The 26,012-nt window shown below is 48.5% G+C and overlaps 1 protein-coding gene across 1 annotated transcript; it reads left to right on the top strand.

Moving 5' to 3' along the window:
• The first annotated feature begins 1,785 nt into the window (after positions 1–1,785).
• On the top strand, positions 1,786–25,991 carry Smpdl3b (sphingomyelin phosphodiesterase, acid-like 3B). Its single transcript, NM_133888.2, has 8 exons — positions 1,786–1,972; positions 12,266–12,479; positions 13,772–13,869; positions 17,426–17,569; positions 19,156–19,328; positions 20,540–20,720; positions 20,805–20,938; positions 25,198–25,991. The coding sequence occupies exons 1-8, from the start codon at positions 1,912–1,914 to the stop codon at positions 25,561–25,563; spliced, it is 1,371 nt and encodes a 456-aa protein (NP_598649.1). The 5' UTR covers positions 1,786–1,911; the 3' UTR covers positions 25,564–25,991.
• The last annotated feature ends 21 nt before the right edge of the window (positions 25,992–26,012 follow it).

The following is a 26,012-nucleotide window of genomic DNA, read 5'->3' as shown; positions in this document are numbered from 1 at the left end:
AGGAGGAGGGGATGCTGGAGAGATGGCTCCACGGTTGTTAAGAGCCCTGGGTACTCATCCAAAGGACCCAGGTTCAATTCACAGCATCCAAACAGCAGCTCACAACTGTTGGTAACCCCTGTTCCAGAGGATCAGCCACCCTCACACAGACATACATTCAGGCAAAACACCAATGCACATAAAATAAAAATAAATTAAAAAAAAAAGATTTATTTAGGCTGGGCGTGATGGTGCACAGGAGGCAATCCCAGCACTCAGGGTACTCAGGAGGCAAAGGCAGGCAGATCTCTGTGATTTCCAGGCCAGCCTGGTCTATGGATCGAGTTTCAGGACAGTCACCCTGCTACAGAGAAACCCTGTCTTTAAAAAAGGAAAAGAAGAAGAAAAGAAAAAAATCATGTTTTATATATATGAGTATTTTCCATATATATATATGCATATATATACATACACACACACATATATATGCATGCATATATAATATATATATATATGCATGCACTATGGCACTGTGTGTGTAGTGGCACTGAATGCCCTGGAACTGGAGTTAAAGACCGCCTTTACCCTCTATGTAGTTGATGGAAACCAAACCTGAGTCCTCTGCAAGAGCAGCCAGTGTTCTTAACTGCTGAGCCATCTCTCCAGCCTCAACTTTGCCTCTGATCCTCTTCTTGGCTTCCCAAAGCTCCCAGCTCAAACATCTAAGCACAGCCTGGCTCCTGCCTGCTTCAGAGCCTCAGAAGCCCCCATCACTCTTTGCAAAACTCTTCCCCCTCCACTCTTCCTCCTGCCTCACTAACGCTCCTCTCCCACCTCCCACACAACCTGTTTTCTCCTGTGTTCATCAAGTTCAAGCTGGTTAGGCGTGGGAGTGTGGCGGTGAGCTAGACAGTTTGCCTTGCTTGAGTGAAGATCTGGGTTTCATCCCTGTACGGACAACAACAGGAGCAAAAAAACAAAAAGAACAAATAGAAATAAATAAACCACAAAAAGACAAAGCCCAAACCATCCCTAACTGCAAGGGAAAAAAAAAATCAAAACAAAGGGAGTAAGTTTATGTCATCTCCTTCCAGAAACCTCTCATCGCCTTCCTCAGACTTGAGTCACAGCTCTCTCTGTCTTCTCAGGTTAGGTAACTTGCTAAGGAGTGATTCAGCCCTCAGGCTCTCAAGGCATGTTCAGGGGGACAACACCATCTTATCTCCCTTTTGCCCAGTTTCTAGTAGTCCTCATCTCCTGGCACGATCAGCAAATAACTCTGTTTGTTGTTTGTTTGTAATATCGTTTCAGGTAGCCCAGACTGGCCCCAAAGTCATCAAAGTAGCCTAGGATGGCCTTGAACTCCTAATCCTCCTGCCTCAAGAGTGCCAGGGCTATCCTTGAGAGAGGGCTTGCACATCTGGTTTTAAGGCTAGCTTTTAAGGCTCTTTGGTTGCCACAGGTAGCTAATTCATTCATCCATCCGTGTTGCAGCTCTGCAAGGAGAAGACAGTAAGTCGATGGTGCTTCCTGCATTTTCTGGAGGCTGACTGAACCGAAATGCCTTCAATTCGACTAGAAAACTTTAAAGCGTACCTCGAAGATCCTATCATTTTGCTCCTAAGTACTTATGAATTTCTTTCGAAAAGTCGGGGAACTCCAACACAGCACCTTGCAACACAGATGCGGTTTCCACAGAGACCTACAAGCTATTCCAGCGCTCACTGGTGCGTCCCTCCTCCAATCAAGCGCACGCCCTGCTGGGCAAGAGAGGGAAAAGCAAGAGCAGCCATCCGCCAAGGATAACTTGGAACACTGGAAGCAGCCAAACGAGTAGTTCTGCCCAGACACGTGGCTGGCCACAAGGTGGGAACCCGCGGCGCAGACGGACTTGGAGGAGCTTCGGCCGCCCGCCGTGGGGGGATCCAGAGGATGACGCTGCTCGGGTGGCTGATATTCCTGGCCCCCTGGGGAGTCGCAGGGGCTCAACTAGGTAGGGCTGCGGGGGAAACCTGCTTGATTTTTGTTTCGTTCTAGGAACTGGGGCTGGGGTCTGTGCTGCCGGGAACCGTTCACAGATCGTGGCTTTAAAAGGAAAGTAGATTAGAGGTTGAAGCGCAGAGACTTAGCCATCAAGGCTGTTTGTGTGTGTAGCTCAGTTGGGAGACAGAGTTCAACGGCAGTCTAGGATGCATGAAACATTGTTCCAAAAGCAAAACCAAACCAAAAAGTGCTCAAGAGGATTTTAAGTGCCAGGGGCAGGACACAGACTTTGCCAGGGGGACAAGGATCTAGTACATGAAAGCTAGACACTGAGAGGGAGCCGGTGGTCGGGAAGATTCGCGAACTCAATCAGGACACTCAGATAGAAGGCTCTGAGGTACAGTGGTTGTTCAAATGAGCGCGTTCCATCTCTGGGACTCCAGAAAAGAAACACAAAACATTGCCACCGAGAGGTCCAGTTCCCCAAACCCATACGGTGGAAGGAGAAAATCTTATTTCTGCAATTTGTCTTCTGTGGTGTCTGTCCACCCAATAGATAAATGTAAAAGAAAACAAAACCAAACCTCAAACAAACATAAACACAAAAGCATTAGTTAGAAGCCCATCTCTGTACCCTGGATGAGTGTAGGAACCAGGAAGACAGAAAGAAACCAGGAAAAAAAAAAATCAGGACTTAAAGGAAGAAACATTCCCTCAGCTGGGATGACACGATAATCACAGTAATCCAGGTTTTGTTTTTGATTTTTAAAGGCATAGTATTCCAAGGTGACCTTGAAGGGGTTTTTTTTTTTCCCTTGAGATAATGGTCTAACTGTGTAGCCCTGGCTAGCCTAGAACTTACAATGTAGATCAATCTGGCTTTGTACTCAAAGATCCACTAGCTTCTGTCTCTCAAGTGTTGGGATTGAAGATTTGCGCTATCACACCAGTCAAAAGTTACACTTGCTTTTTGAATTACAACTCAGAAATAGGAGGTAGATGTAGTCCAGAAGATCTGTAAGCCACTGCCTAAGAAAGTTTATTGTTTTTACCTGTGTGAGTGTTTTGCCTGCATGTATGCACATGTGTGCCTGCTGCCCCATGGAGGCCAGAAGAGGCCATCAGATTCTCTGGGTCTGGAGTTAAAGACAGTTGTTGGTGCTGGGGAATTGAACCTGGGTCCTCTGTGAAAGCAGCCAGTGCACTTAACCACTGAGCTATCTCTCCAACCCCTGTGCACATGATATATTTTACATAATATCATCGCAACAGCTTAGCTTGTGAAGTATCTTTAATGTCCGTTTTACCCAGAAAAACTGACCTTGAGAGAGTAACTAGCCCAGGGTTACACAGCTGCTGAGTCTGGCCTGAAGCAGGCTGTCCAGCTGTGCTCCGTGTATAATCCGGCACTTTGCCGGAGTAGCCCACTAAGGAAGGCCAGAGGCAATTAACAATTGTTGAGCACTTTCAGTGACCCTAGACTTGGCATTAGGTTCTTGGAAAACTGTCTCTTTAAAACTTATTTGAAAATGAAAAAAATAAAAGTCTTGATCATATATATATACACACACACACACACACACACACACACACACATATATATCATGCCTACACACACACTGTGCGGAGATCAGAGGAGAACTTGCTTGGAGGAGATAGTTCTCTCCTTCCACCTCGTGCGTGACTCATGGGTCCTAGGGATGAAACTCAGGTCATCAGACTTGGTGGCAGTTCCTTCACTGCTGGGCCACCTGGCTGTGCAGGTTATTGAATCTCAGGGAGCTCCCTGTGTTGCTCAGGTTTACCTTGAACCTCTGAGCTCAAGTGAGCCTCCAAGAACCTCCTTAGTAGCCAGCACCACCGGCCCACACCACACCTGGATGTTCCCAGGAGACTGGGTACTGTTACCACCATATTCATTTCACAAGAAGCTTGAGGGACACAACGCCTGTCTGCAACCCCGTAGTCAGGGCGAACGTTGCTTATTTGCTGTAAGCCAAATGCCCTTCCGCGCTTTCCCTGGAACTGTGGACTGAATTTTTTTTTTTAAGACTATCTTCTATTTTCTTCACATTGGCTGGAATACACACATGTATAACTTTAAAACAGAAAGTAGATTTAAAAGAGAATTTCAGTGCTGGAGAGATGGCTCAGTAGTTAAGAGCACTGACTGCTCTTCTGATGGTCCTGAGTTCAAATCCCAGCAACCACATGGTGCCTCACAACCATCCGTAATGAGATCTGATGCCCTCTTCTGGTGCATCTGGACTCAGCTACAGTGTACTTAGATATAATAATAAATAAATCTTAAAAAAAAAAAAAAAGGAATTCCAGGGCTGGAGAGATGGCTTAGTGATTAAGAGTACTAACTGCTCTTCCGAAGGTCCTGAGTTTAATTCCCAGCAACCACATGGTGGCTCACAACCATCGGTAGTGGGGTCTGGTGCCCTCTTCTGGTGTGTTACAGTGTACTCACATATAATAAATAAATCTCAAAAAAAAAAAAATTCCAGGAGCTGGATGGCTCAGTGGTTAAGAGCACCCATGTTGAGAGGCTCACAATTGCCTGTTAACTCTAGCCCCAGAGGATCCCACACTTCTGGCCCCCACAAGCATTTGCACTCACAAGTGAACAAACACTCTCACATACACTTGATTAAAAATAACAAAAAGAGCCGGGCGTGGTGGCGCACGCCTTTAATCTCAGCACTCAGGAGGCAGAGGCAGGCAGATTTCTGAGTTTGAGGCAAGCCTGGTCTACAAAGTGAGCTCCAGGACAGCCAGAGCTATGCAGAGAAACCCTGTCTCGAAAAACCAAAACAAACAAACAAACAAACAAACAAACAGAAAGAAATTTGTAAGAAAAAAAACAAGAAACCAGGATCCCATAGCAGCACCTGCAAGTGTCTTCAGGGTCTTCCTGGTGCACAGGGGACGGCCGAGTTCCCGATCAGACAGCAGCCATCTCCACGTTGTGCGCAGCTGTGTGGCCTACCATCCTTACCCAAGAGTTGGGGTGCTGTCCCATCATGCAGCTCCTTGTCCCCCCATGCAGCCCGTGTAACACACCACCTATTCCCCTGCATCATGTGACACAGAGAAGAACAAGTCCACCAGTGTGGGTCAGCAACATTGGGAATGTCCGGAAGGCTGCATCAGGGCTGAGGGAGAGGGACTGGTGTAGTACTGACCAGGGCCATGGCAGCAGCTTCCTCACCTGTGTGACAGGATGGGTACACCTAACTGGGGAGCTGTTTTGGGGGTGGTTATGTAGTTACCATAGGAGCAGGAAATGTTAGTGTTAGCAGAGGAACCTCAACTATTTCATGTGCTTGTTTTGGTTTTTTCAGACAGGGTTTCTCTGTGTAGCCCTGGCTGTCCTGGAACTCACTCTGTAGACCAGGCTGGCTCCAAATTCACAGAAATCCACTGACATCTATCTCCTGAGTGCTGGGATTAAAAGCATGCGTCACCACTGCCCTGTTTACCTCAAGTCTTAGTTTATAGAGAAGGAATTACAACTGAGGTACATTTATTTATTTGGGGTGTATGTGTGTGTGTGTGTGTGACACACTTGAGCTTGTGTCAGGGTGCACACGTAGAAGTCAAAAGGCAACTTACAAAACTCAGTTCTCTCTGTCTACCATGTACAACCCTAGGATCGAATGCAGGTGTTCAGGGTTGGCAGTAGGTGTCTGTCTACGTGCTGGGCACTCATCACGTCCTTTAGATCATTGCTGAATGTCAACAGCAAAGGACTGAAGCCAGAGCAAGGGCACTTTGTGGTGTGGGTTACCATGGTGACGGACAGATCTTGGAGTCAGAGGACCTAGAATTGCAGAGGAACCTTGTGCAATGTTATCGCCTTACTCTGTGGGAAACAGGCCTAAGAGGGAAGAGAGTGGAGGGGCGGGGAGGGGAAGGCCCACTTTCAGAAACAGTGTGGGTCTGGGAATGGTCCTGAGGCTGATGTCTTAGCCTCCACTCCTACCCCTACTCCAGGCTTCTCAGAAGAGCACTTTCATCTGTATCCTTTCCTCTGGGCTTCCATATGCTTGCTTTCCCAGAGAGGAAACGAAGGCTCAGCTAGGGAAGTTCCTAGTTCAAATCACCAGTGCCTGTGTGGATGAGCCTGGCTGCAGAAACAAAGGTGTGTGGTTCCCCCGATTCCAAACATCATTAATCTCCTTTCAAAAAACAACTCCCTGCCTCGGGAAATCTGAGGCCGGAGTCACCAGGGTGACCTTTTTTTTCTTTGGAGACCTAGGGGACCTCGAGCCCCTCTCATGATCTAAAGGTGAGGTGAGGGTAGAGGGGGAGGTTAAATGCGATTGTTAAGGGGCTGGAGAGGTGGCTCAATGGGTAAGGGCACTTGTGGCTCGTGCAGAAGACCTAGGTTCTGTTGCCGGTACCCACGTGGCATCTCACAACCAGGGGTAATTCTACTTCTAGGAGAGCCAACCTTGTCCTTTGGTCTTGACAGGTTCCTGCATGCATGTGGTACTGATGAAGTCATGCAAGCACACACACACACACGTGGCAGAATAAAGGCAACTAACATGTTAGAAATGTGTTAAGGGAGGCTGGGCTTGTGCACGGGGACGTGCCAGAAAAGCTTAAGGAGAGCCAGCACGATGGCTGAGGGTAAAGTCGCTTATTGTCAACCTGAACTGAGTCTGGACCCCACACGGTGAAAGGGGATATCCACTATCTGAAAGTTGTCCTGTGGCCTCTCCATGTAAATGACCCTGAGTAAAAAGGTCTTTGTCTCCGATCCTGAGGACCAGAGTTTAATCCCTGGGATCCACCCACATGATGGAAGGAGAGTCTTGAAAGTTGTCCTTTGACTGCCACCCATGCACTGTAGCACAAACACACACACACACACACACACACACACACACACACACACACACACTGACATACAAAATAAACAAGTAATATAATTAAAATAATTTGATAAAGAATTAAGGGATTAAACTGGGTTTACCTTTTGTAGTCCCAACACTTGGAGACTCAGGCAGACAGAATCAAGATGGTGAGAATAGCCGGGCAGTGGTGGCACATGCCTTTAATCCCAGCACTTGGGAGGCCGAGGCAGGTGGATTTCTGAGTTCGAGGCCAGCTTGGTCTACAGAGTGAGTTCCAGGACCACCCAGCTTTAATTTTTTAAAAGATTTGTTTATTATTATTTATAAGTTCACTGTAGCTGTCTTCAGACACACAGAAGAGGGTGTCAGATCTCATTACGGGTGGTTGCTGGGATTTGAACTCAGGACCTTTGGAAGAGCAGTCAGTGCTCTTACCCGCTGAGCCATCTCGCCAGCCCGAAATTTTAATTTTGATAGAGTAGTTTCCATTTTCTTTTTTAGGTCATAGATATTTTAGTATGCCCTGGGCTCTGGGTCTATGATCAGTAATGGTTAAAAGATCCTGGAGCACTGTGGGTCGATAGGAAGAGGGCCAGGAGCTGAGCTGAACTGAACCAAACTTTCTTTCTTTTTCTTTTTTTCTGTCTGTTTGTTTCCAAGACAGGGTTTCTCAGTATAGCCCTGACTGTCCTGGACTTCACTCTGCAGACCAGGCTGGCCTCGAACTCACAGAGATCTGCCTGCCTCTGCCTCCTGAGTGCAGAGATTAAAGGCTTGCGCCACCACTTCCCAGCTCTTTCTCTGTTTTTTAAAGATTAATTCCTTGTTTCTTTTTAAAAATGATATTTATTTACTTATTTATATACGTGTGCACACGTATGTGCCACTGCATGTCTGTGGGTGCCCGAGGACCATCTTGGGGACCTAGTTCTTTCCTTCTACCATGTGGGTCCTGGAGATTGTCTCCACGTCTTCAGGCTTGGTGGCAAGCGCCTCACCTGCTCTGTCATCTTACTGGTCTAAATTTTCAAAGCGAACATGAGATGGCCTATTGGGTCTGGAGGCCCAAGCAGAAAAGACAAAAATCAGTCTTTCTTTCCAATAGGCCCCATTACCTGCAGGGGACAGTCCCAAGGAGACACACTGGGGAGGCAGGATGTGTCCTTTTCTGCAGTGAGAGGGAGACTTTCAGACCCCCTCAAAGACTGAATGCAATGTACCCAACGACTCTTCCCCGCTTGCTGCATGCTTCTCCCACCTCCCCTGATGCCATCTTCATCTACCCCCAAGATGCTTCGCAGAGACAAACCAGAGTAAAGCCGCCCTCATCCTTGCAGCAAGCAAGCAGTAAACCTAGAATTCCTACTTCCTGCACCTACCCTCAGCATCTCACTGAACCAGGCTTACTTCTATCCATAATAATTAACTAACAATATCCATGAGCAATAATGACTCACAAACAATAGCCACGCGTGGTTTAGTTTTGGTTGGTTTGTTTAAGACAGGACTTTGGAATGTTGCCTGGCTAGCCTGGACATCAGTATGTAGATCAGGCTGACCTACAGTTGTATGTTGTCTTCCTTAGTCTCCTGGGTGCTAGGATTACAGATGTTTGCCACTGCATAGGATAGCTACTTTCCTTTTTAATAGTTCGTTCCCTATTCAAACAGTGTAAGTCTATAAAAAGCATCTGAATTCAAACAAGATCCTTGGCCTGAGGCCTCTGCTCTTATTATTTATTTATTTTGGTTTTTTGAGACAGGGTTTCTCTGTATAGCCCTGGCTGTCCTGGAACTCACTCTGTAGACCAGGCTGGCCTCGAACTCAGAAATCTGCCTGCCTCTGCGTCTGCCTCCCGAGTGCTGGGATAAAAGGCGTGCGCCACCACTGCCTGGCTGCTCTTATTTTTTTTAAGATTTAATTAATTACGTGTGTGCCTCTGTAAGTGCAAGTGTGTGGATGCCCAAGGCAAGCGTCGGGTGTCTGACGTCTGTCACTCTCTGTCTATTCTTTTGAGGCAGGGTCTCTCCTTCAAGATGGGGCTTGTGGGTTTTTTTTACAAGTCCCAGACATCCTCCTGTCTCTTTTCCTGACAAAGCTGGGGTGATGATTAATACTTTTTTTTTTAAGATGTATTTTATTTGTGAGTACACTGTAGCTGTCTTCAGACACTCCAGAAGAGGTCATCAGATCCCATTACAGATGATTGTGAGCCACCATGTGGTTGTTGGGAATTGAACTCAGGACCTCTGGAAGAGTCATCACTGCAGCCCCTTGGTTAATACATCTTAACAGCCAGTTTCCTGGGATCAAAGAATTACAATAGTCCCATTTGCCACCTCTGAGTCAGGGAGGTTGACTTATCTCTCAAATCAGCATAAGAATCCTTACTTTAATCCCTGCACTAAGAGGCAGAGGCAGGCGAATTTCTGAGTTCAAGGCCAGCCTGGTCTACAGAGTGAGTTCCAGGACAGCCAGGACTGCACAGAGAAACTCTGTCTCGAAACAAAAAACAAAAAAACGAAAACAAAAACAAAAAAAAAGAAAGAAAGAAAAAAGAAAAAGAAAAACAACAATAACAAAAAAATCCTTACTTCAGGCAGTGGTGGTGCATGCCTTTAATTCTGGCATTCTAGAGGCAAGGGCAGGCAGATCTCTGAGTTCAAGGTCACCCTGGGCTACAGAGTGTGTTCCAGGACAGCCAGAGCTCCATAGGAAAGCCCTGTCTTAAAACCCCACTCACCCTCTAACCTCTTCAAAAAAAAAAAAAAAAAAAAAGAGTCTTTACTTCAACTGCTTAGTGGTGGCACACACCTTTCGTACTTGGAAGGCCGAATGGGGGAAGGTTCACCTGAACTCGTGCCATCTGTCTGAGCACTGTAATATGATTTTTCTCAAAACAAGGCAATGCGGGGAGGGCTAGGAATATGTTCAGTAGTAGAGCATGCAGGACGCCCTGAGTTTGATTTACAGCAACACACACACACACACACACACACACACACACACACACACCCAACTCACACATACACACACCACACACACCAGACACACACACCCACCACACCCAACATACCACACACACACACCCAACTCAGAGGTGTTGGGGCCTCTGGATGTAGTTTCACTTTGACTAGTTACTGACAACTGGTATGGCCTCACCACTAGCCAGGACTTTCTGGAATGAAGAAATGTTCACTGTGGCTGACATCAGAGAGACCAAGTGGTTGGTGCTTGTGGTTAACTGAAAAAGATCATCCTTGAGGCAGGGCAATGCCTCTGCCCGGGTCCTCCGAGGACACCAGACGGAAGTTGGTAACATTAGGCTGGTTGCATTAGGCTGGCCAGCTTGGCCTAACGCATGGCCAGAGGCACGAGCTAGCAGATGCCATGGCACTTGGAAGGTACACTAACCCATCCACTTGCTGAATAGAATGAGGCATTTAATCCCTTTACCCTGGCTTAGGGTTTTGCTCCTGTAGGAATTATTTCAAATATATTAGGGGTTGAAATCTGTATGGAAAGGTTAAATCCCTTCCTATTATAAATAAAAATTTCGGGCTGGTGAGATGGCTCAGTGGGTAAGAGCACCCGACTGCTCTTCCACAGGTCTGGAGTTCAAATCCCAGCAACCATATGGTGGCTCACAACCATCCACAACCATCCGTAACAAGATCTGACTCCCTCTTCTGGAGTGTCTGAAGACAGCTACAGTGTACTTACATATAATAAATAAATAAATAAATCTTTAAATAAATCTTTAAATAAATAAATAAATAAATAAAATTTTCATTTGGGTAAAAAATTCAAAATGTAAGCTCACACTGTCAACTGAGACACCCATCTAAGACAGTAGGGTACTGGGCTCACCAGACAGCAATCACATCTCCTTAGAGAGTCTGAGCCATAGGACCGGACCCACTGGCCACGTGATCTCAGGCCTGGTGACCTCTGAACTTTGCTTCCTTATCAGGAAAGTGGACCTTAGTAATCCAAGCTTCCCAGGGCTGTGGGCAGGGCAGCGGTACTGCGTACGGGAGGGGTAATGATTTGCTTAATCAGACATTCATACCTTAGTGTAAGCAAGTTTTAGGTCCTTTCCACAAATCAGGCATAGGTCAGGAAAGGCAGGCAAGGTCTTTTTCTTTCCCTAAGCTCCTAAGAGCACCTGTGAAGAGAAGTTTAGGACTGACAGGAGCCAGGGCCTGTTTTGGTTTCACATTCAAGTTCTGGTCCCAGCCTTAGACTCGGCTTCCTGTAGGGAAGGAAGCAGGCTTCATTCACAGTTTGAGGAAGTGGAGGAGGAAGTTACATAGGCGGTGGCTGGTGAGGTAATTCCCCCGGCTTCTCCCAACACCAGCCCAGAACACTGGATCGAGGGCAGAGGCTACACCTACTTTCAATATGCAGTCTGCAGTCATGGAGAGCTGGGTGTGCTGGTGTGCACCAGTAGGCCTAGCACTTGGGAGACTGACGTAGGAGGATCTTGGGTTCAAAGCCAGTTCTGTCTCAGAGAGAGACAGACAGACAGACAGAGACAGAGAGAGACTGGTTATGCAGCTCCGTGCTCCACCTTGCTGGCTTCTATTTCCTTTCTCTGTGTTACATTAGATTCCCTTGGTTTGGAGCAAAATCCTGTCAAACACTATAACAAACTTGCCTCCCACAGTGCATGCTGACGTCCTGTCGTGGTGAGCACACCCATGTGAGGAGCACCGTCCCATGGGATAGTCCATCATCCTCTGTTGTGCTCCCCTCTCATTCCCACACAGACTCCCCAGGGTTTCAAGGTCTCCCAACTCATTTGTGTGTAAGCCTTCTCCCCCAGGTCCAATTTTGGTTTTTTTTTTTTTTTTTTTTTTTTTTTGCTCATATCTCACTGAGGTATGCAGGGTCTGGACCTAGCCATAGGCTCTCTGAGTGACTGAACTTGCCCAAGGCCATCCAGCTCCTTGGTGGATCCCGAGTCTGACTGTTCAAACCTATACACTTTTCTCACCTTAATTTGCAAACCAGCACCTGGTTCAGCACTTTGAGGGTCATATGACCCCGTCTCTTATGCACCTTCTGTCAGTACAGGGATGGCAATGGTAAGAACCTTCAACAGGAAGTCACTGGCGGGGGCTGGAGAGACAGTGGTTAAGAGCACCGACTGTATTTCCGCGAAGGTCCTCAGTTCAAATCCCAGCAACCACATGGAGGCTTACAACCATCTGTAATGACATCTGATGCCCTCTACTGGTGTGTCTGAAGACAGCTACAGTGTACTTACATATAAAAAATAAATAAATCTTTAAAAAAAAAAAGAAGTCACTGGCTGAACAGAGCTGGTCCGTAGAACTTTTTCTGGAAACCTGGTGTCCAGAGGAGCCTGTGTTTATCTCAGGGCCGCTTCCTCATCCAGTATTGAGGGAGGTTCTCTTTCCCCACAGGGAGGTTCTGGCACATCTCCGACCTGCATCTGGACCCCAACTACACCGTATCCAAAGACCCCCTCCAGGTGTGCCCGTCGGCCGGCTCCCAGCCTGTGCTAAATGCTGGCCCCTGGGGGGACTACCTCTGCGATTCTCCTTGGGCCCTTATCAACTCGTCCTTGTATGCCATGAAGGAGATTGAACCAAAGCCTGACTTCATTCTCTGGACAGGGTAAGAGCAGTCGGATTTCACCTGTGAGCCGGGCCCCTCACCTCCTCTGTCTCTTTTAATCTTCATCTCAGGTGAATATGCAGGATGTAGAGAACTTGGCCAATCAGCCTGGCACTTGCTCAGTCCTGGGGTAGACACTGGGGAACTGAGATGGTAGAGACAGGGACTGGCCCTCAGAGGGCCTTAGACTTCCAGAGGATCCAGGTGAGCCCAGGGTCCATACTTTTCCAGCCAGCAGGGAGCCACCTGTGGGGGTATGCAAATTGCACAAGGAACCTGATCCACATAGCAGCATAGGAAAGGACTTCCTACAGGATGTGGTGACCCAGGTGTGAGGACCAGGTTCAAGGACAGTTCCAGGTGCTCCCTCTGCCAGTCTCAGTGGATGATTCTAGGAGCTGGGATGAACCCATGACGTTCTTGACTGTCCCTCATTATGAGATGGGAGTGATCATGCCATGGGCTCCATGCAGGAGGAGTGGAAAGGCTAACCCCCTTAAGGAATATGGCAATGTGTCAGGAGGACCTGGTCAGTCCTCAGTTTCTTTGTTTTGGTGGCAGGTACTGGGGTGGGGCTCTGTTTCCAGACAGGGTCTCTCTGTGTCGTCCTGGCTTCCCTAAAACTCACTTTGTAGACCAGGCTGGCCTTGAACTTAGAGATCTGCCTGCCTCTGCCTCTGCCTCTGGAGTGCTGGGACTAAAGTCATGTGCCACCACTGCCCAGCCATTTCTCAGTTTCTTGGGCCCAGAAATCAATAGACTCCTTTGAGGGGTCTTGCTTGGGGGGAAGGGCTCTGAGGAAGGGCCCTTAAAAACCGTAACACTGTGAAATACAGACTCTGGGAGAGACACTGGGAAACCTGTGATCCCTCCCCAGGTGGAACATTTTTCTAGAAGCCTCTAGGAGCTTGCAGCACCGAATGCATGCCTGTGGAAGATGACTTTTAGGGTCGTAGCTCTTTTGTTATAAAGACATCTCCCAGAGAGCTGTGTAGAAATCCAATGTTTTATTTTTATTTAGTATATGACTCTATGGTTAGGTATCCATTATTATCCATTTTACAGATGAGCCCATTGCAGCTCAGATAGGCTACCAACCTACCCAGGGCTTCATAGCTGGCAATGAAAAGGCAGAATGTGGGTTGTAATTCTGTCCTGCCTGGCTGCCCTGTAGATTGTCTCTCCTGGTCATGGGAATGTGCAGGGCTCATAGCTACAGCTTTCTTCTCATGTACTGTCCTTTCTTTCTCCTGCACCTGTCCCGACCCAACTGCCTCACTGATGTTTTACAGGGACGACACACCGCACGTCCCCAATGAGAGTCTAGGAGAGGCAGCTGTGCTGGCAATTGTGGAACGCTTGACCAACCTCATCAAGGAAGTCTTTCCAGGTAGGACTCACTGTCTGATTGCCAGTGTTCCCTGATTACCTGGGGGGCCTGGCGCAGGGGGTACAGCAGCGATAGGAGAGCTGGAATATGGACCTTCATTGACAACAATGGCCGCCTCCAGTTTTCAAATGCTTGACAGCAACTGTTTCTTACTTTTTACACAGTTGCCCCAGTTCACTGACCCGTGGAAACACAGGCAGCCACTAAAGAGGTGCCTGATATTTCTGTGTCTTACACTCTTCTCTAATGCCAGTCTTACATCTCACGGTGTGTACAGTTACACACAGATGTCCCTGGGCAATCCTCCCCCAGGCTGACACAGGGCCTTGTGTCCTGCCCTGACACTAGCGCTGGTGTCTGCTGTCCTCTGGCTGCCAGGCATCTGAGAGATGCAGCTTGCCTGCCAAAATGGTATTGCTCAGTGTTTCCTAAGTGTTTCAAGCAAGGCAGAATGGGCAGGGAATGGGAGTGTGTGAGCCACCCTAAGGGACATGACAGGGAAAAGAGGCTCTGTGTGCTCCAGCTATCAGCCCTTGAAGATGGTTTTAAACAGGCCATGCAAAACAGAAGGTCCTGAGGGTTGAATCAGGTCCACAGGCTGCCAACTGGGAACCTGAGATAGCAGCCTATCTAGTATCCACCCTATTTCCCTCTGTTCCTTCTAAAAGTCATAGTCATGGGCCCCCAGGACCCATGTACAGAATCACGATGCTGAAAATAATCAACAGCGATGTATCTATCGAGTGCTAGGGACCAGGAACTGCTCTAAGGATTTGGCAGACTTTAGCGCATCCATTGTCATGACAACCCACAGACAGGAGCTATTATAGTTTTCCTAATGAGGAATGTGAGTCTTGGCATCAAGTCAGCTGGTCAAGGTCATGTGGAAGCGTGGGGGCTCTGTGCTCCCATCTGAGCTCTTGTTCCCATGGTTTCCTCCCTTGACAGCAAGCAACATCTGCAAAGACGCCTGGATCTGTCTCCCTTATCTGTCTCAGCCCGGCTTGTTCCACAAAGATAGGGCTTGTTCATCTTCCAGCAAAGGCCGCTACTTAGGATCCAATCTTCCAGCTATAGGCATTATTACCCACAATGCAGCTAGGGAATGGTGGCTCAGGAGTCCCTTTCTAGTGATGAATTCAGACGCATATCCAACCCCAAGCCTCTTTCCTTTGGTCCACATATCACTTCTAGAGTAAATACGGAATCATGGATAGGGAAGCATTTTCCTGAGACCTGGTAGAGGGGTACCTTGTCACACAGGCATGAAGACCTGAGTCTGTTCAGATCTCCTACAATGGCATTAAAGTCAGGGTCAGCAGCAACATCGGTAACACCAGCACTGGGGGACCGAGATAGATTTTGAGGGCTTGCTGGCTAGTCAGTCTAGCCAAGATGACAGCGAGAAAAGCCAAAAAAATAAGGTAAGGTAGAGAAGTGTCTGGGGAAGGCATCTACTGTCCACCTTAGGCCTCCATCCACATGGGCAAGTGTACCCATGCACACCTATGCAGACACACAACACACACACACACACACACACACACACACACACACACACAATCAGAGAACACTTCACTGGCCATGACTTGACACGTGTGTGGACATTACAGATTTTATAAAGTCTATGTGACATCTATTAAAACTGCTAATGTTGAAGGTGCCGCTGACTATGATGTGGCCCTGAGAAAAAGTGCTCCCATTAAAGAATGACGCGGCACCCACTTACAGCCTCAGTGGGAAGACACAGCTCATTTGGAGAGATGTTAAAATGAGATCATAGTGGAAGATATGAGAGCGAGTTAAAGCACGGGCCTGGCAGGATGGTTCTCATTCTGCAGATGGAAACTGTAGTATAGAGAGGTCAAAGAACTCATTCAAAACGAGCAATGTGGCTCCGTGGTAGAGGGCCTGCCTGCCTGCCGTGCACACACGGGCCCTGGGTTGGAGAAGGAGTGGCTGCCCTGGGGAGTTTTGCTTCTCCAGTTTTGATGCACCTATGTTTCCTACCTTCACCTGGCACATTGGCCTTGCCTCTCTAGTGTATCGAACATAGGTGGGCAAGGTGAGACCAGGAGGGCAGCAGCCAAACAGACCTCAAATTTTCCTCTGCCCTCAGCTAGGGGATCCCATTCAGCAACTGTTTCCTGCCTGGGCAAATGGGGAAATGGAGACGCCTGGCCCATGGCTTGGTTCTGAGGATGAGATAAGCTAGTCTATTCAGAGACAAGCTAGTTTATTCCGCCATCCGGTCAGTCAATAAACAGGTTCTTACCGAGCTAACAGCATTCTTATTGAACAGAAAAGGTCTGGCCTTCCTTCACACAGCCTTTGCTTCTGTGGAACCTGGCCCCGCAGTGGCAGTGGTGGACACGGTAAAGGACGCTCCCCTTCCCCATCAGCACTTGGGTTGCCGGGGCTTCGTGTTTTCTCTCAGATGGGTCCTCCTCCTCATTCTGAGGTCTTAGAGCTGGATCTAAGGATTCTTGCTAGGTGAAGCCGACGCTGTTATCTCTCACTTCAGCCTCTTGTGTAGCTATGATAATAATAATAATAATAATAATAGAATTATTTCATAACTAATTATATTAATCATTAAATAACAACAATATTTAATAATATCTTCTTTTTCTTCTTCTTCCTCATCCTCTTCCTCCTCTTCCTCCTCCTCTTCCTCTTCCCCCTCCTCCTCCTCCTCCTCCTTCTTGGTTTTTTGAGGCAGACTTTCTCTGTGTAGCCCTGACTGACTTAGAACTTGCACTCTGGGGCTGGTGAGATGGCTCAGTGGGTAAGAGCACCCGACTGCTCTTCCAAAGGTCTGGAGTTCAAATCCCAGCAACCACATGGTGGCTCACAACCATCCGTAATGAGATCTGATGTCCTCTTCTGGTGTGTCTGAAGACAGCTACAGTGTACTTACAAATAAATAAATCTTAAAAAAAAAATTTAAAAAAAAAAAAAAAAAAAAAAAGAACTTGCACTCTGAAGACCAGGCTGGCCTCCCCCGCACAGAGATCTGCCTGCCTCTGCCTCCCAAGTGCTGGGATCCAAGGTGTGAAGCACTGAGCTTAGCTTTTTCTGAGAATTCCTGTTGTTGTTCATTGTTAAATATTTATTGGGCCCTTACTGCATGCCAGGCCCAGAGCCTAAATGAAAGTGGCAGTGAGTCGGAGGTGCTGTAGCAGGTCCATAATTCCAGCGCTCAGTAGGAGGAGGCAGAGGATGCTGAGTTCAAGGTCAGCCAGGGCTTCACTGTGAGACCGTACATGTCTCAGAGAAAAACTCCCAAATAAACATAACCCTCCACAACTCAAGACATAAAAAGCAAGCACGAGTCTGTCTGGGCTCCCCTACACCTCTTGGTCTCATGACTCTTCCCTCCCCATCCTCAGTGATGCTCAGTCAGATGTTATCTGATGCGGTTTTCTGCCTGTCTTTGCTTTTCTCCTCATCTGCGCTCTCCCTCTTCCCCTCTGGCGTGGAGGCCCAGCACCTACTGAAGACAGCTGGGCGCTTTTGCACATTTCCTTAATGTTTCTTCTTCTTTTCCTTGTAGACACTAAAGTCTATGCTGCTCTGGGAAATCATGACTTCCACCCTAAGAACCAGTTCCCAGCACAGAGCAACCGCATCTATAACCAGGTGGCAGAGCTGTGGAGACCCTGGCTTAGTAACGAATCCTACGCTCTCTTCAAAAGAGGTATCAATGGCGCTTGTTACCCGCTGGACACGTTCTGTATGTCAGGCGGGGTATGATCCCATTGCATCTTCACAGCAAGCCCTGGAATAGGTACAGAATTTATCCCCGTTTTACAGAAGAGAATGAGACAGAGGTCACACAGCTTGGCAACCGATTTAAGAATAGAATCCAGGTTGGCTTCCAGAGTCCTTGTACTTAACTCAGAGCAATAAAGATGATCCTAAACCAGCCGGTGCCAGGCACTGTCGGCAGCACCCTACTGGACGCTCCTAGCAACCGTAGGACAATTCTGGGATCAAACCTGGGCAACTCCTGACCTTGTAGTCTGGCTGGTGGGCTCCATCTCTCGCAGAGCTATTGTGTTCCTACAAAAGCAGGTGTTGCCAGTCTTTGCTACCTTGTGAGTTCTTTTTCCCACCCTTTATCTTCCGGTTCTACCCTCTAACACTAGATAGGAGAGAAAGAAGAAGAGAGGGGAGAGAGGAATTAAGAACCCTCCTGAATCTAATTTCTTTCCTTTTGTTTCATCTTTGATCATGGCTACCAGCAAACTGCAACAGACCTCCCTAAATGACCACCAGCCACCGGCACTGACTCTTGGGGTGCTGGAATTTATGTACCCTCTGAAAAGTTCCCAGCATTCCAAACATCACACAATAGCAGAAATTATCTCCAGCTGGCAAAACCATGCTTCTGTTAGCGCATGAGCCAAATCATAGCTGCTGTGGACAGTCCAAAGCAGCCCCACATCCATGTACGTGGGATTAAGATGAAGGCGTAGTCTTACAATTCCTTCTTCCTCTCTCTCTTCTTTCTTTCTTTCCTTCCTCCCCCCTCACCTCTTTCTTTCTTTTTTGGTTTTTCGAGACCGGGTTTCTCTGTGTAGCCCTGGCTGTCCTGGAACTCAGAAATCTGCCTGCCTCTGCCTCCCAAATGCTGGGATTACAGGCATGCACCACCACTGCCCGGCTATTTTTATTTTTTAAAGAAACCAAAATTCCAGAATTCTCACTACAAATAGGGTGTTTAGCAGTGTCTCTGCCCTCTGTCTGCTAGATGCCAGTAGCATCTTTAGTGTGACCACCAGATGTGCCTCTGAACGTTGACAGATGTCTCTTGTGGGCCACATTGCTCAGTTGAGAATGACTCGTGTAGAGACATACCCAGGCCAACATTTCCCTGACTACTTTCTTCCCTGGCCCTGGTCTCCTGTTGCTGGGACTCCTCATTGGTCAGACCATAGCCCAATGGGCACAGGAGCCCGTACATTGATTTAGTCTAAATAGGTCAGCTCCATGGGCAGAGAGCTGGATGGAAGAGAATCAGCAGTGGATAGAGACCACACATCATTGTTAGTCCACTATCCAGATGAGGAATACTGAGCAGAGAGGTGAAGCAACTTTCCCAAGTTGCACAGCTATATGAATGGTAGAGTCAGGATTAGAACTCGGCTCCAGAACCTTTGCTCTTATCCCCAGATGCCTCTCCTATGGGAAGGGAGGGTGCCAGGGAAAGAGATCAGAATGTGAGGTGCAGGGTGGCTGAGGCACCCCCACTTCAGGCTGTCCCCAACTGTGACCTCCTAGGTGCCTTCTATTCTGAGAAGTTGCCGGGTCCCAGCAGGGCGGGGCGAGTTGTGGTCCTCAACACCAATCTGTACTACAGCAACAACGAGCAGACAGCTGGCATGGCTGACCCCGGCGAGCAGTTCCGGTGGCTGGGAGATGTCCTGAGCAATGCATCTCGGGATGGGGAGATGGTAAGTGCTCTTGCTTCTTCCTGTGTGCCCAGAGACTTCCTGATAGAAATCTTCCACCAGGCACAGACTTACAACCCACTGGGGACACTCACACCCCCGAGGGTCCTGCAGCAGCCTAGCCCCAGGAGACACTTCTGACCATAGCCACCCTGTGAGTTGAGGCCCTGAAGCACACTGCATGTCTTAGGGCCTCAAGAGGCTGTGATGGTCTCATTCCACAGTAAGCAAAAGCCTAGAACCTCAGTGAGAATTGCTCTGAGTTCCCATGTCTTTCTGTCATCACCATACGCACAGCAGTAGTGCGCACTGTGTACCCAAGGAGGTGCATGGATGTTAGGGGTGTCCGTCTTGTCTGCTAAGCCAGCAGCTACTTAAGGACTGGCACAGTGGCTCCTGTGTGAGCCCATGTGTTGCATAGCAAACTCCAGGAGAGTTTTGTGGCTGGTGCTGGTGAGTGCTCACCATGCCAACAGCAGGCATATAGTGCTTTGGGCGGCTCCCCCTCTTTTAATTTGGTAGCAAGCTCCACCAAGTGGAGACTCTTCCAAACGAGAAACTTGAAGCTCAGAGAGATGGCATGTAGCTGGTGTCCAAGCTGAAGTTAGAGGCCAAAGCTCATTCATGCCCTTTATTTTTAATATAAGCTCTCAGGCTGGAGGGATGGCTAAGCATTAAGAGCACTGGCTGCTCTTCCAGAGGTCCTGAGTTCAATTCCCAGCAACCACATGGTGGCTCACAACCATCTGTAATGGGATTTGATGCTCTTTTTTGGCACACAGGTGTACATGCAGATATAGCATTCATACATTAAACATACATTCACACACACACACACACACACACACACACACACACACACACACTCATGTTGACCAGGCTGGCCTTGGACTCCCAGACATCTGCCTGCCTCTGCCTTCCAAGTGTTGGGATTGAAGGTGTGAGCCAGTTGCCCCTGGCTAAGCACATGCTCTCATTTCTGCCCCTGTTCTACATTTTGCAGTGGAAATGCACAGGACCACGTAGCGTTCTCTCACAGTCATGCAGGATCAGCCCCAGCTCTGGGAATCAAGGAGCTCTCTTTGAAGGATCAGGAAGAGTTTGGGGAAGATGTGCTCTGGGGCTACGTTCAGAGGGAGGACATGGGCAGGTTTTGGAAGGTGGAAATGGGGGCTGGAGAGGGCATCTCTGATCGCAGAACCTCATTCTTGCAGGTGTATGTTATTGGCCACGTGCCCCCGGGGTTCTTTGAGAAGACACAGAACAAGGCCTGGTTCCGAGAGAGCTTCAATGAGGAGTATCTGAAGGTGATCCAGAAGCACCATCGGGTCATAGCAGGGCAGTTCTTTGGACACCACCATACCGACAGCTTCCGAATGTTCTATGACAACACAGGTGCTCCATCCTGAGGGAACTGGCCACCTGCCAGCCTCTTCTTTCCTTACCCCTTTTTCAGCCTGCTGTCTTTTCCCCCTAAAGGTGCCCCCATAAACGTCATGTTTCTCACACCCGGGGTCACACCGTGGAAGACCACATTACCTGGAGTGGTCGATGGGGCCAACAATCCAGGGATACGCATTTTCGAGTATGATCGAGCCACACTCAACTTGAAGGTTAGGAGTTTGGGTCTGCTGGGTTGGGGGAAATCTAAGTCTATCACCACCTTTCCTAACCTTCAGCTGACCCAGTTGCTACTGACCACTGAGCCTTGGAGGATGCCTTAGTTAGGGTTTCATTGCTGTGAAGAGACACCCCTGTTCAAGGCAACTCTTATAAAGGACAACATTTAACTGGGGCTGGCTTACAGGTTCAGAGGTTCAGTCCATTTATCATCATGGTGGGAGGCATGGCAGAGCCCAGACAGACACGGTGCTGGTTAAGAGCTGAGAGTTCTACATCTTGCTCAGAAGGGGCAGGAGATTCTCTCTTGTCCTTGTAACGTCTCGCCAGCAAAACACACTCGGACAACCAGATCCTTCTATTATTGCTTACTTCTCAGGAAGACCCCGAACCCGGAAAATGGAGCTGCTTAAATACACCTCTGTGACGTGTCAGCTCCTGATTAGCTGCTCACCCATCACCCCACTATTACACCCCGGGATGGGCAGTGACTTGGCACGAATTTACTCTAGCACCTGCGCACATTGCTTGTTTACTAGTTAGGCACTGAGGAAGCCAGCGCCATCTTGTAATGGCGATTGTTCACGGCTTCCCACAATTCTCTTTCACATTGGGCGGAACTTGAGCACTAGGAGACCTCAAAACCCTCCTACACAGTGACACACTTCCTCCAACAAGGCCACACCTATCCCCACAAGGCCACACCTCCTAATAGTGCTACTTCCCATGGGCTAACCGTATTCAAACCACCGTGGAAGGGAATCTTGGTTAGACCCTTGGGAGTCACCTGCCACCAAATCAGATCTATTCTAACCCCAAAGCCTGTTCTACTTGTCCTGGGTTACTATGACTGCCTGGTCTCCCTGCTGCCCCATTCATCTTCCTAGAACATTGACTTCATTTTGCCTCTCCGTGACTCACAAACCTTAAAGATCTCCCGAGTGCCCTCAAGATAAAATTGTCTCTTTGGAGGCTGGCATGGAAGACTTCTCTCGGTCTGAGTTCAAGCCCATTGCCCCACCTCCATTCATCAACTAGCACTCAGACCCTAACCCTGTGAATACTTCTTCACTTCCTAGGATGTGCTGGGGTTGTAGAAATGGCGAAAGAGATACTACTTCATTCATTCAACAGAAAGTACTAAGCACAGGCCACATACACACCCGGCTCTGTTCAAAGCTTAGGAGATGCAGAAACAAACAATAGAGTAACTACTTTCCTGCGTCAAAATCCCTACAGGAGGAAGGCAGTAAATAGCTACATAAAATTTAACATGGGAGACAGGAAAGGCAGGGTGGTAGCTGAGCCTGCTGGCATGGGACTGGAATACCAGGCAGGCACTTGGGAGGCTGAGGTACAGGACTAAAATTTAAAACCAGCCTGGGCCACATAGTGAGTTCAAGACCAGACAGGAGCTTAGCCAGGAGACCCTGTCTCAGAAGGGGTATGAGGTGGGGGTGGGGTGGGGAGTCAAGGCTACAGCTCAGCAGCAGAGTGATTGCTTAGCATGGTGGAGGGGTGATTTCCAACACTGAAGAAAGAACAGGGAAGGAGAGAGGCAAGAAGGGAGGAAGGGGTGGGGAAGGAAAGTGCAGCTGTTTTTGGAGTGTGTGTGAGATGTGTTAAGTAGATGGGATGAGGGAAATGTCCTAAGTAAGGAGGCATTTGAGTTCTGTGTAAACTGAGAACACAGCTGGCTTTGAAGGGAAGGTAGAGGGAAGAGCAGGTCAGATGCCCCGGGGTGGGGTGGGGGTGGGGGTGGGGGTGGGAAGTGGCTTAGTGTTCCTGTGGGAGAGCAGGGAGACCAGGTGACCCCAGAGGGCAGGAGCCAAGGGTGGAAGGCACCGGGCCAGGTCAAGGTCTGGATCTGAAGAGCAGGGGACAGAAGTGCAAACTGTTCTGAGTCACAGTTTCACAAAATCACCTTGTCTGCTGGGCAAAGAGCAGACTGCTGTGACCAAGGTCTGGAGTGAGGACACCTGCTGGAGAGGGTGGTGGCTGGGCCAGGCTGCTGAGAAGCATCTGAGTCTGAAGATGGTTCAGAGGCGGAGGAGCCAGCATGTGTTGGCAGATGCTTGGTGCATCCTTTCTTTATATATATATATTAGGTATCTTCAGGCACACCAGAAGATGGTAACAAATCCCATTACAGATGGTTGTGAGCCACCATGTGGTTGCTGGGAATTGAACTCAGGATCTCTGGAAGAGCAGTCAGTGCTCTTAATCGCTGAGCCATCTCCCCAGCCCTCTTTTTAAATTTTTTAATGGCTATTTATTTAATGTGCATTGGTGTTTTGCCCAATGCACATTAAATAAATAACCTGTGTGTAATATGTCTGTGTGAGGGTGTAGGATCCCCAGGAACTGGAGTTACAGACAGTTGTGAGCTGCCATGTGGGTGATGGGAATTGAGCCAGCTCTTTACTGTTTGTTATTGCTGAGTCATCTCTCCAGCCCTGATACATCCTTTCTGCCTCAGTCTCCTGAGTGCTGGGATTGCAGCTATGAGCCACAGTGCCCTGCTTGGTCTGGGGGATGAGGGTGGGGGTGGGGAGAGCGAGCTAGGATATAAACTAGGTTCCTCAGAGTTGTGCAGAAGTGCCCATGGGTGGGGTGGCTCAGTGGTTAACAGTATACACTGCTCTTGTAGATCACTTAAGTTCCGTCCCTAGCACCCACATCAGGCGGCTCACAACTGCCTGTAGGGCCAGTTCCAGAGACTCTGACAGCTTCCTCTGGCCTCTGTGGGTACCTGCACACGTGTGCATATCCGCTGCCTCACAAAATTAAAAATTAAATTGTACTTAGGTCCTGGTTCTTCCTCCCAGCCCCTTGCTCCCAGAAACTCAGACTCAAGATATATTTACAAATGCCTTGCCTGTAGAGCTAGGCTCTTCTCTGACTAGATATGATTTAAATTAACCCATTTATTTTAATCAACATTCTGCCACATGGCTGGTTACCTGTGCTCAGGTACCATGTGATCTTCCTTGGTCAAACCTCTCCCGCTTGTCTTTATCCCAGAATTCTTTCTGCCTCCTGGATGTCCCACCTTCTACTCTACCCTCTCCTATAGGCCATAGGTCTTCTAATTGACAGGTGATACATCCATACAATATACAGCATATTCTCTCTACATAAAGTAAATCTTTTAAAAAGTACTCTTAAACACAAAGCCATGTCTTCTGCTCCCGTCTGAGGAATGGAAGAAAGAAAGAAAGAAAGAAAGAAAGAAAGAAAGAAAGAAAGAAAGAGAAAACTGGTGTGTGTGTGTGTGACTTGACAAGGTTAGTTCTTGCCTTCTATCTGTCATGCCTTCCACTGTGTGGATTTTAGGGATCCATCTTGTTGGCCCCAGGCCTGAGGATTTGTAAGAGTCTAGCCTATTGTCTACACGCTCGATTCACTGCTTTCTCTGTACCCTGGAAAGTCACAGGACTGAGGGGACTTAGTGCAACAATGCCATGTGCCTGGCACATGCAGGTCCCACCCATTCACCCAGCTCCTCTTACCGGCCTGTCTGAAGGCACTGCTGAGTCTTTGAACGGGAAACCTTTATCAGCTACAATTTCATAACATCCGCCAGCCAGGCAACCCCCACCCCCACCCCGCTGCCGCCTCCCCCACCTTCCCACCTCCTCCACCACCATTTTTATTCCCCTTCACTCTGTGAAGATTTCCTGAGCATTAGAGCGTCTGTGAAGAGCGCGTGGTGCCTACCAGTTTGGCAGAACAGGAAACTCATACCCGTAGTGAGGTGAACATTCTGCGTCCTAATCCCGCCCTGCCCCTGAAAGCTCGCAGACCCCGAGAAGGCAACATTACTTTTGCAATGCTGTGATTGCTATACCAACCTGTGAAGGCCTGGCAGTTAATGGTGCCGAAGCACTGTGGCAATGTATCAGGAGCCCCTCATATCGCCACTGGGCAGGATCCAGAACCAGGTTCAAAGGTTTCCTTTTGCCAGCTGGAATCCACTACCTAAAAATGCTACAGTGGTTGGGAAACAAACATTCAAAATGAAGGGAGGGGGGGCGGGGGGGCACTTCAGATTCAAACCATAACGACCTCTTTAAGGCCTCCATGTCTTCACCAGGAAAATGGGGGTTCAGATGCAGTCACCTCATTGGAACCAAGCTCAGGGTAACAAACAGCGGCTGTTTGATCGATTTAGAGCGCCTGGGGAGAAGTTGGGTTGTGGGCAGAACGAATCAACTGCTCGTTGCTGACATACCCTGCGCCTCTAATCCAGGACTTGGTGACTTACTTCTTGAACCTGAGGCAGGCGAATGTACAAGAGACCCCACGGTGGGAGCAGGAGTACCGCCTGACGGAGGCCTACCAGGTGCCGGATGCCAGCGTCAGCTCCATGCACACGGCGCTGACCCGCATTGCCAGTGAGCCTCACATCCTGCAACGTTATTACGTCTATAACTCGGTCAGCTACAACCATTTGACCTGTGAGGACAGCTGCCGCATCGAGCACGTTTGTGCTATACAACACGTGGCTTTCAACACTTATGCTACCTGCTTGCATGGTCTTGGTGCCAAGCTGGTGCCTGGTTTCCTGCTCATACTGACTCTGCTGCCAAGCCTGCACGTACTGGAGGTGTTATGACTGTAGGCACTGCCAGCCCACCCACTGACTTGGTTCATCTTTCTCCTGGTAAAATTGGGCAACGTTACCCAATGGAGAGAGATGAACTTTTGCCATCAGTCTCCCCCCGCGGAGAGTAAAGTGGGATGGGACACCTGGATTCACCAGAGAGGGCGCTAAGAAGCACAATTTCTTCCAAGTTTCATGTTTTATCCACAAAACTTGTTTGCGGTACATGTCTTGGTGCATTATTCGCTTTAATACAAACATATCAAACCACCATGAACTTGATCACCACAGTGAAGTGAGCCGACGGGAAGATGGGCCTTGGAGATTCTGTGCTTTCGATGTAGTCCCTGCTCAAGGTCTGAACTGGGAACGTACGTGGTGTGCAAAACCCCTTAGTACTTTTAAATAAAAGACTTTTTTGATTTGGTTTTGCAACAGTGCAACCGTGAGGGATCACAGCT

Source organism: Mus musculus, chromosome 4 (assembly GCF_000001635.26).
Source record: "Mus musculus strain C57BL/6J chromosome 4, GRCm38.p6 C57BL/6J".
Taxonomy (NCBI): domain Eukaryota; kingdom Metazoa; phylum Chordata; class Mammalia; order Rodentia; family Muridae; genus Mus; species Mus musculus.
The sequence above is the reverse complement of the archived record's forward strand: the minus strand, read 5'-3'. Positions and strand labels throughout refer to the sequence as shown.